Source organism: Mobula birostris, chromosome 3 (assembly GCF_030028105.1).
Source record: "Mobula birostris isolate sMobBir1 chromosome 3, sMobBir1.hap1, whole genome shotgun sequence".
In the NCBI taxonomy this organism is placed as follows: domain Eukaryota; kingdom Metazoa; phylum Chordata; class Chondrichthyes; order Myliobatiformes; family Myliobatidae; genus Mobula; species Mobula birostris.
Window position 1 is genome coordinate 10,899,833 of NC_092372.1, and position 11,383 is coordinate 10,911,215.

At 41.4% G+C, this 11,383-nt stretch overlaps 1 protein-coding gene across 11 annotated transcripts in view; it reads left to right on the forward strand.

Moving 5' to 3' along the window:
* The window catches only part of poli (polymerase (DNA directed) iota), a 93,283-nt gene extending 84,038 nt beyond the window's left edge, over window positions 1–9,245 (forward strand). For 3 of the 11 annotated variants that reach the window (XM_072252198.1, XM_072252205.1, XM_072252204.1), the window contains 2 exons: window positions 3,037–3,884; window positions 8,812–9,245. In XM_072252198.1, the coding sequence (XP_072108299.1) occupies window positions 3,037–3,884; window positions 8,812–8,943 (980 nt within the window). In that variant the 3' untranslated portion in view covers window positions 8,944–9,245. Of the gene's footprint in view, window positions 1–1,498; window positions 2,113–3,036; window positions 6,014–7,550 lie in introns of those variants that run through there. The other 8 variants (XR_011885316.1, XR_011885317.1, XR_011885318.1 and 5 more) reach the window with 8 other exon arrangements.
* Window positions 9,246–11,383: the final 2,138 nt, after the last annotated feature.

An 11,383-nucleotide genomic window follows, 5' to 3' on the forward strand; every position in this document is an offset into this window, starting at 1 on the left:
ACACGTAAAATGCTGGAGGAACTCAGCAGGTCAGGCGGCATCTATGGAAATAAATGTTGACTGCTTATTCATTTCCACTGATGCTGCCTGATCTGCTGAGTTCCTCCAGTATTTGTGTGTGCCACTATTCTTCATAGTAATAATGGGGATTCTGTGATTCAGCAGAGCGCACTCCTGTCCTCAGCTGGAAACAACACATCGCCGTGATCCAACAGGGTTCAACGGAATGTGGTCAATAACAAAACCACTGGTTGCCGTGGACTTCATAGTAATTCCCCTGATATCAAATAGTCTTCCAGCAATGGAATGAACCATGCCTGAGGCTTGAGTCAGTGTCCTTGGCCAGAGAAAAGCAAGGCCAGCAAGAACATTTAAAAACAAATGAATCGAGATCAGGGTTATTATGTAAGTATGTGCAGCACTGTGCAAAAGTCCAAGGCGCACATATGTCACCAGGGTGCCTAAGACATTCACACAGTACTGTATTTGTCAACGTGGAGTGAAGAGTGAGTTTGTAAATCTTGCAGGAGCAAAGGAGATAGGTCATTTGATTCCAAACAATTGGTTTATTAATCATTACAGTATGTCTCTCTGGTGCTTTCTGCCCCCTCCCTTCTCCCTTCCCCTTTCCCAACTGTGATTCCCCTCTCCCTGTCCCCTTCCCACTCTCAGTCCACAAAAGAGACCCAAATCAGAATCAGGTTTATCATCACTCACATCTGTCATGAAATTTGCTTTTTTTGTGGCAGCAGTACAGTGCAATACATAAAATTACTACAGTATTGTGCAAAAGTCTTAGGCACATATACATAGTCAAGTCAAGTCACTTTTATTGTCATTTCAACCATAACTGCTGGTACAGAACATAGTAAAAATGAGACAACGTTTTCCAGGACCATGGTGCTACATGAAACAATACAAAAACTGCACTGAACTATGTAAGAAAAAACACAAAAACTATACTAGTCTACAGACCTCTCCAGGACTGCATAAAGTGCACAAAACCGTGCAGGTAGACTCACTGAGCTGAGCAGCCCAATTCTTCTCTTTTGGCCTATGGTCTTATGGTATTATTACTATGATGGAGGAATATTTTATCTGGAAAGATGAGCTGTAAAGGGTTAAAGAGTGAGGAAAGTGAGAATCAAGGAAGCTGGAAATCCCTAGCACAGGAGTTCCCAACCTGGGGTTCACAGATCCTTCAGTTAATGGTGGGTGTCCATGGTATTAAAAAAGGTTGGAGACCCCTGCTTCAGCAGGTCTCACACTACCTGCAGAGAGAAAATTAGAATTAATGTTTCTGGTGATGACAAATAAACAACACATCCTCAGTAACACAAGAGATTCTGCAGATGCTGGAAGCCTTGAGCAACACACACAAAATGCTGCAAGAACTCTGATTGAGAGGCAGCATCGATGGAGGGGAATAAAGAGTCGATAGTTCCCTTCACTAAGTTGCTGACAGACATATGACCAGAAATGCTCATTTTTATTTTAGATTTCCAACACCTGTGTTGTTTTCCTGCTGATGAATGAAGAGGAGGGGTTAAATGAGGAAGTGTTCATCTAAGAGGTTTCATAATACCACAGTGACAACAATTTTCCGATGATGTCACCGTTGGTGGAATCGCAGATGGTAATGAGGAGGCGTACAGGAGTGAGGTGGATCAGCCAGTTGATTGGTGTTGCAACAGCAACCTCACACTCAACATTGGCAAGAACGCGGAATTGATTGCGGACTTCAGGAAGGGAAAGTTGGGGGAACGCACACCAACTCTCATGGGGGGGAGGGTCAGAGTTGGAAAGGGTGAACAGCTTCAAATCCCTGGGTGTCAACATCTCCGAGGATCTACCCTGGGTTCAACATACTGATGCAATCATTAAGTGGCTCTTCCTGGGTGGGAGTTTGAGGAGATTTGATGTGTCACCAAAGACTCTGACGAAATTTCCCCATGTGTGCAGAGGACAGCGTTCTGAGTGGTTGCCTCACCACCTTGCATGGAGGCTGCAGAGGACTGTAGACTCAGCCAGTTCCTTCGTGGCCGCAAACCTCACCACCATTGAGGACATCTTCAGAGAGGCAGTGCCTTAAAGAGGTAGCATCCATCATTAAAGACCCTCAACATCTGGGTAATGCCCTTTTCTCATTGCTACCATCAAAGAAGAGGTTTGGGAACCTGAAGCCAGCACATCTTCAGACTGTGTCGGCCGTTCACATTTTACTCTGTTTTCAATGTTTGGATGTGTATGTAACAGATAAGGCTAATCTTAATGATGCACACTCAACACTTTAGGAACAGCTTCTTCCCCTCTGCCATCAGATTTCTGAATAGTGTCTGAACCCAAAACACTATTCCTCTTTTGCACTATATTCTGTATTGAAACACACTGAATTTTTTTGTCTTGCACAGTACTGCTGCCAGAAAACAGCAAATTTCACAACATACAGTATGTCCATCATAATAAACCCCAAAGTTCAAAGTAAATTTATTATCAAGGTACATTTATGTCACCATATGCAACCCTAAGATTTGTTTCCTCATGTGCATTCACAGTAAATACAAAGAAGTGCATTAGAATTAACTAAAGACCACACCCAATACAAGATGGGCAAATAACCAATATGCAAAGACAACAAATTCCAAATACAAAGAGAATGAGGAAAAATAGAAATAATAATGATAAATAAATAAATAAGCAATAAATATCAAAAACATGAAATGAAAAGTCCTTGAAAGTGAGTCCATTGGGGAACAGTTAGTGTTGTGGTGAGGGAAGGTGAGTGACGTTATCTCCTCTGATTCAAGAGCCTGATGGTTGAGGGGTAATAACTGTTCCTGAACCTGGTGAGGGTCCTGAGCCACCTGTACCACCTTCCTGATGGCAGCTGCGAGAAGAGAGCCCTGAATTCTGTTTCTGATGAACTAGGCATGATCTGTGAAAGTAGTAGATTATGTTTGTGGGGATGGAGATATTGATTGATGGCTAACTATTATATTGCCCTTCCTAACAGCTTATTACCCCTCTTCTCTCTAGGTACCTGCGAACTTGTGCCTCCACTGGTTGACATCCTAATAAAGCTGTTGCAAAAGATGGTGGACACAAGATCTCTGTTCTTCGTAAGCCTCCTGAATGTGTGTTTCTCTAACCTTATACAGCCCGCCTTGTCTTCTCCTCTCAAAGGATCGATTGGTTTCTATTTAACGCAGAAATCTCCTGGAAAATTAGACACGAGTCCAAAGGTAAAAGTGAAAAGACAGCTTCTCGAACAATGGAGAGGGTCTGATGATTCAGGAGATGCTACAAGTCCGTTGAAAAAGAAAAGAAATTTCTTAGAGTCTACCTCAGAGGATGCTGACAGTTCTGATTCAACACAGGAATTCTCAAATACTAATCTGCCACCTGGGATTGACCTGAATGTATTTAGAGAACTCCCCGCTAATATTCAGAAGGAAATTATAACTGACGCCAGCCGTTCACCGAATCAGCAGGAGTACCGCGGTCCCCAAAAGCAGAGTATTGAGAGAACACCTCGTAAAAGCAGCTTTTACTTCAGATCTCTCACGGAGGATCAGAGGAAGTTGCTGGTACCCCCCGATGCTGAGAGTAATTTGTCCATTCCCAGTGCAGTTCGCTCTATTGGTACAGATTTTCACAACAGGACGTCAGCTGGTCCTGGAGACCATTTGGAGGAGCGAGCTATGCAAGGCCCTCCACCTCCATGTGAAATTTTGCAGCCTGCTAAGGCAGCTCCTGAGGCACCCACCAATCAAAATTCCCCACCCTTCCCCAGCAACGTGGATGCAAAGGTGTTCTCACAATTGCCAGCTGAACTTCAGAAAGAACTTCTTGGGGAATGGAAGCAGCAAAGGACGATGTCGAAGGTAAATGTTACAAAACAAGACAGCAAATTCAAACCCAGCGCAGGATCCAGACACTCCCAAAAGATTCCCAAGTCCAACAGTATTCTAAAGTACTTTAGCAAAAGGTAGGACTCAAGCTTGATGTGTTTATACCGCAAAACAGGAATAACCTCTTCAAATAAAAGTATATATTGCAGAACTGAAAGTACCAGTGCTGGAAATTCAGAGAAGTCACAACTACTGCTAATAGAACACAAGACATCCCTGCACGGTACAGGCCCTTCGGCCCACGATGTTGTGCTGACTTTTTATCCTACTCCAAGATCAATCTAATCCCTCTCTCCTACATAACCCTCCAAATTTCTTTCATCGATATGCCTATCTAAGGGTTTCTTAAAAGTCCCTAATGTATCAGTCTCTATCACCCACCACTCTCTGTGTAAAATAAAAGAAGTTGCTTCTGAAATTCTCCCTATACTTCCCTCCAATCACCTGAAAAGTACATCTTTACGTTTTGGCTATTTCCACCCTCAGAAAAATGCACTGACTGTTCATATGCTTGTCATCTCTACCAAATCTATCTACCTATCGATCAAATCACTCGACATCCTCCTTCACTCTGAAGAGGTAAGCCCTAGCTCACTGAACATTTCCATATAAAGATATGCTCTCTAATCAAAGCAGCATCTTAGTAAATCTCTTCTGCACCCTCTCCAGAACTTCCACATCCTCCCTTCAATACCAGAACTGAAAATATTCCAAGTGTGGTCTAACCAGGGTTTTATAGATCTGCTCTTGAACTCAGTCCCACAACTAATGAAGGCCAACACACCACACATCTCCTCAACAAACCAATGAAGGATAAATTCTAATTTTAGTGGGAAGGATTCTTCTCAAGTTCAAGTTCAGTTTATAGCCAATCAACCATACACCACCAAGTGGAACAATGTTCCTCCAGACCAAGGAGCATAACACAGTACATAAACCTCACACACATGAGTCATTCTATAATTGGGGGTACATTTCATGTCCATTGATGACAATGATTTTTTTTTCTATTTTCTTCAAAAATATCATATTTTACCGATTAAGGGAAAATGTATTATAAAATCAGACAAACATTTTGTGTACGCTATGTTTCATTTAGCTTGAAATTGTCATGATGTTCCTAAATTGACAGTTTTTGCAATGTCCGTTTTTCAATTGAGTGGGTCTTGGCCTCAAAATAATGCTTAAGAACCATTAAAGTTAGCATTATCTATTTGTTATTTATTTTAAAATTCTAAATACTTTAGAAAAATACAATTTTTAAAACTGAGTTTCACACTTAAATGAAATAAATATCTCAGTTTATTAATGTCCATAAAAGTTGTCAACTATGTTACACCTGATTTTTTTTTAACATTTAAACTAACTAAAATGCTGCTTCTGATATCCTTCAAGGCATATTGTACATCACACAGGTTGGAGTTTTGTATAACATCTCTTAAAACTATCAAAATGGCCTCTAAGGCAGATCTATGATAAAAAAAATACTCCTGACGTTAATGACAGCACTGAGCATATCACATTTATATCTGCAAAATATTAAATTCTTAAAAAACTTTTAAAAAATCATTGTACATATGGCAGAATAGACAGAAGAACTCCTAAAAATGTATTTTATCTAAATCAGCGGTCCCCAACCACCGGGCCGCAAAGCATGCGCTAGCGGGCTGCGAGGAAACAATATGATTTGGCAATAAGAGTCAGCTGCGCCTTTCCTTATTCCCTGTCACGCCCACTGTTGAGGCTGAATGCACGCAAGGTCATTTCGCACGCGTCATCCATTCGCACATGTCAGTGCGGGAAGGAGATCAACTCCTTGAGCTTGCAAATGACGGCGGGCTGAAAAGCATGTTTGACATAACATCTCTGCTGGCATTCTGGATCAAAGTCAAGGCTAAATATCCTGAGATAGCCACGAAAGCACTGAAAACGTTGCTTCCATTTCCAACATATCTCTGCAATGAATGCAACGAAAACTAAATTGCGGAATAGACTGGACATAAGGAACCTCCTTCGATTATCGCTGTCTCCCATCACCCCTCGATAGGACCGTCTTGTTGCAGGGAAACAAGCCCAGGGTTCCTACTGCTTCAGCGATACTGGTGTGTTGCAATGATTTTATATGTTCATATGGGGAAAATATGTGCTATGTGTTCAATATCCAAATGTTACTTAAAATGCAGTGATGCTATTGACTGATAAGTGACTTATATAACCATATAACAATTACAGCACGAAAACAGGCGATCTCTGCCCTTCTAGTCCATGCCGAACGCTACTCTCACCTAGTCCCACAGACCTGCACTCAGCCCATAACCTTCCACTCCTTTCCTGTCTATATTCCTATCCAATTTTTCTTTGAATGATAATACCGAACCTGCCTCTACCACTTCTACTGGAAGTTCATTCAACACTTACTACAAGCTCCCCTGATAATTGACTTATCGCTATATTCATGCGAGGAAAATATGCGCTGTGTGTTTAATATTAAATTCTTTAGATAAACCCTTTTAGAAACGAAATTGAGTGTATTAGCCACTTATCACCTATATTACGTTCATGATTAACACCCCCCCCCCACAGAATCGATTTGTAGAAAAAAATTGGCACATGCACGCTTGCGCAAATCACGCATGCGCACTGGTGCCCGCACAAGGCTTCATGGTCGTTGTAGTCTTTTTGGGGTAAACCCAACGTATTTGACTGCTACTCTTGTTTGTTGGCAACCCTACCACCCCCCCCCTCCCCCCACTCCGGTTGGGCGGTTGGCAAGAATATTGTTAATACGAAACCAGTCCGCAATGCGAAAAAGGTTGGGGACCCCTGACCTAAAGTAAAGCATTTAGTCAAAGTCTGTAATGGCATACAGTTTGTCCGTAACATAGTTGATAAACTAACTAGCAAAACTATCCTTTCCCTTAAAATATCAAGAAAGTTGTTAATGCTTAAGCTTTGCAACTGGTGGATATATAACACTGAAGGAATATTTTAACTTAAACTACTGATTGTTTTATTGAGAAAGCACATTACTTTTGTACTTTTTTGTTTATGTGAAATGCACCCCCAATTATAGAATGACTCTAATAACACATAATGTATATTACCACAAATAAATTAACAAATACAGTAATAAACAAATAATAATTGACAACATAAGTTAAAAAGTAAACAGTATAAATCTACTGGCACTTCATACGTGATGAGACCTGGGTGGTGGCAGGGAGTTCAGTAGACATGGCCTAGGGGAAGAAGCTGTTTCTCAGCCTAACAATTCTTGTCCTAATGCTACGGAATCTCCTGCCTGATGGTAGAGCAGGGGATCCCAACCTTTTCTGTGCCATGGACCTATAGCATTAATCAAAGGGGTCCTGGCAGGGAACTCCTGTGATAGAGCATCAAACAGGTTGTTGGATGGATGGGAGAGATCATTTCTAAGAGCTCTACATATGCAGCGTTCCTGACAAATGTTTGAAGTCAGAGGATCCTTTCCGAATGTAGTAATACAGAGGACCTAATTCTGTCAACATTTGCAAAACAGAGATTTAATTACCTTCTTCCTCTTCTCACCTGCATCTCCCCTGAGGGGACAGGCAGGCAGTGACTCCCAGGTAATAACAATGGTGCTTGTGTTTTGGACAGTAAAATCTAGGAAAGTTATGACGTAGGAAGTAAAGTGTACACTGAGAAATGGAAGCCCAATCAAGAAGTCTATTCTTAAAGCTGGAAACAGTTGAAATTTTAAAGCAGAAATATGAATTTTCAAAGAAGGAAGCTGCTGTTCAAAGTAAGTTTATCACCAAAGTACAAATATGTCACCATATACACCCTGTGATTCATTTTCTTGTGGGCATTCACAATAAACACAAAAAACACAATAGAATCAACAAGAAAGCCACACACAAAAATCAATATGCAAAAGACAACAAACTGTACTTGTACAAAAAAAAGTAATAACAAATAAGTAAGCAATAACTATTGAGAATGTGAATTGTAGAGTACTTAAAAGTGAGTCCAGAAGTTGTTCATAGGTTGTCTAATCAGTTCAATGTTGGGTTCGGTGTAGTTCAAGAGCCTAATGGTTGAAAGATAATAACTGTTCCTGAACCTGATGTTCTGGGAGTTGAGGCTGCTGTATCTCCTTCCATATGGCAGCAGTGAGAAGAGAGCATGTTCTGGATTGTGGGGGGTCCTTGATGATACGTGCTGCTTTCCTACAACAATGCTTTATGTAGATGTGGTAAATGGTGAGGACTTTACCCGTGATTGTCTGGGCCATATCCACTACTTTTTGAGGGGTTTTCCCATTCAAAGTGAATGGTGTTTCCATACCAGGCCATGACGCAACCAGCTAATACATTCTCCACTACACATCTATAGAAGTTTGTCGGAGTTTAAGATGACATACTGAATCTGCACAAACTTCTAAGGAAGTGTGGCCTTGTAATGGCACATGTGTGTTGGACCTAGGACACAGCCCCTGGATCTGTATATGTACAACTCAGTTCAGTGTTTTAACCTTAAAAAGTTTAAAAAATATATCAAGAATCAACTTTATTTGCAATATCATTTACATGTATTAGGAATTTGCTGTGGTATGTTAGAGCGGCATACAAAAAAAATTCAACATTATAAAGAAAGAATTATTTAAAATTAAATTGAGGTTAAAGTATGGATATGGAACAAAATGTGCATAATTACACAAATACCAGCATGTATTTACAATATAAACAGTATTATAAAAAGTGGTTTAAAGTGTTTATAATGCAGTGGATGGGGGGGGGCTGTGGTAATCGAGAGGGGTGGTGTGGCGGGGGGAACTAACTAGAATGGTTGATCATATGAACTGCCTGGGGAAGAAACCTTTAAGATGGTGTGAAATTTTTGTTTTAATACCCTATAGCACTTTCCAGAAGTGAGCTTTTGGAAAAGGCAGTTTACAGGATGGGTTGTACCCGCAATGATATTTCCGGCCCGCTTCTTTGTCCTGGGCACACAAAAGTCCTGCAGTGACGGGAGGCTGCTGCCAATATGACTGTACTTGAACATGACAATGAAACAGAATGACTGAAAGCTCGCAGTGTTCCTAAACATGTGGCGTCCTTCAAAGAAAACATCAGATGTGCAGTGGAATGTGTGGACTGTGTTGCATGGCACGTCAGCTGTGTCTGTTTGCCAATTCAACAGATGCCGTAATAGTGTTGCTGTGATTGTTATAAACTCACTGTGTTTACAAAGATAAAGTTAACTGATTGAATTATTGTCATTAAAAATTGACATGCCAGACATTTCTGTGGAATTGCACTGAGTTATAATTAAAATGTTTTATAGAATCTATTGTTGGCTGAAAGATCACTGACAATGAGTAATGAAGTCGAATTGCATTCACAATTCACTTGGGGTTAGTTTTATCTCTGCTGGACATCTAGCTTTAGATTCAGATTTATTTATTAAGTGTCTATTGAAACACACTGTGAAATGTGTTATTTGTGTTAACAACTAAGGATGTGTGGGGGTGGGGGGTGCAGCACATTAGTGTCACCACACATACCAACACCAACATAGCATGTCCACCATATTCCACAGAACAACACAGAACTCCGTAAAGCAGAATATACCAAGCACCAAGTCAACAGCAGTGAAAGAAGCCTTGTTCCTCCCTCCCACACATCCACATACACAGTCCTCTAACCCCTGGACAGGTCATTTTCAGCCTCCAACCTCCAGTAGTCTTGTGAATTCGCAAATTCAGGGCTATGTCCATCCAGGCTCAACTTCTAGACTTCTGATCTAGAACTAATGAGTGAAGAGAAATCAATTCAATTCTATTCAAGTTTAATTGTCATTCAGCCATACAGGAATACTCATGAATACAGCCAAACGAAAAAGTGTTGCTCCAGGGTCAAGGTGCAAAACACAGTACTGACAGTCATACACAGCACAAAGCACTCACAAAACAGCAAGCACAGTGGTATCATATTCACGCAATAAAAGAGTCAAAAACTCGTGCCATCAATCCACAGTCGACCACAATAGAACCCATCTCCTGCTGTGTGAACACTGGAGGAAAGCACCAACTTCAGTCTGTATGCCACGCCACACCTCCCTCAGGTGACACAGCGGCTTAAGGCCGAGTCCTCGCATACACGAGATAACGAGCCCATTAGACTCTTAATCAAAGTACAACCACACAAAATATACTTGTCTATAGTCCAGACCCTTCAGTCCACTGAAATCTTCAGTCGACCAGAGATTAGTTTTATTTGCCACATGTATATTGAAATGTACAGTGAAATTTGTCATTTCATCAACAAGCAAAGTTTCAAATTAAATTTATTATCAAAGTCCATCTACGTCACCATACGCTGTCCTGGGATTCATTATCTTGTGGGCATACTCAGTAAATCCACAGAATAATAACAACAGCAGCATCAATGAAAGATCATACCAACTCCGCGTTCAACCAGTGTTGCAAAAGACAACAAACTGTGCAAATAGAAAGAAATAATAATAAATAAATAAGCAATAAATATCAAGAAGATGAGATGACGAATCCTCAAAAGTGAGTCTGTATGTTGTGGGGACAGTTCAGTGTTGGGGTAGGTGAAGATATCCCCTCAGATTCAAGAGCCTGAAGGTCATCGAGTGGTAACTGTTCGTGAAGCTGGTGGTGTGAGTCCTGAGACTCCCAGTCAGAATATTGCAGTGGGCAGCCCATAAGTGGCACCATGCTTCCAGCACCATCATAGCACACCTATAATTTACTAACCCATATGTCTTTGCACTGTGGGAGGAAACAGGAGCATCCGGAGGAAATGCATGCAGTCATGGGGAGAACGTAACAACTCTTTACAGAGGGTGGCAGGAATTAAACCCTGATAGTTGCCACTGTAAAGCATTGTGCTAACCGCCACACTACCGAGCTGCTGATAGCATGACGTCCACTGGTGTGAAGTGGAGCTGGCTGAGAAGAGAAAACTACACAATCGCATGAAGAATTGTGATCGGGGACCAAAAGAGCTTTGAACCCTTGAAGGATGGAAGCTGACGGAAATGTGATCACTCAGAGGGTAGTGAGAGTGTGGAATGAGCTGTCGGCGCAATTGGTGGATGCAATGTTGATTTCAGCATTTAAGGGAAGTTTGGATAGGTGCATGGATGGGAGGGGTATGGAGGACTATGGTCTGGGTGCAGGTCAATGGGACTAGGCAGTTTAAATGGTTTGGAACAGACTAGGGCTGAAAGGCCTGTTTCTATGCTGTACTGTTTTGTCTGACAAGGATAGAGTGAGTCATTGTGAAAGGGAAAGTGTTGGTACAATAGAATCATTAGGGAGGGATAAATGGGATGGGTCTACTATGGAAGGGGGTAGGTATGGTAGAGGGCATCAGTGAGGGGCAGATCAAGAGCCCACAGTGGGATCATTGTCATGGAGGACTGTATTGGACAAGAATCATTGAAGCAAAGTTTAAACA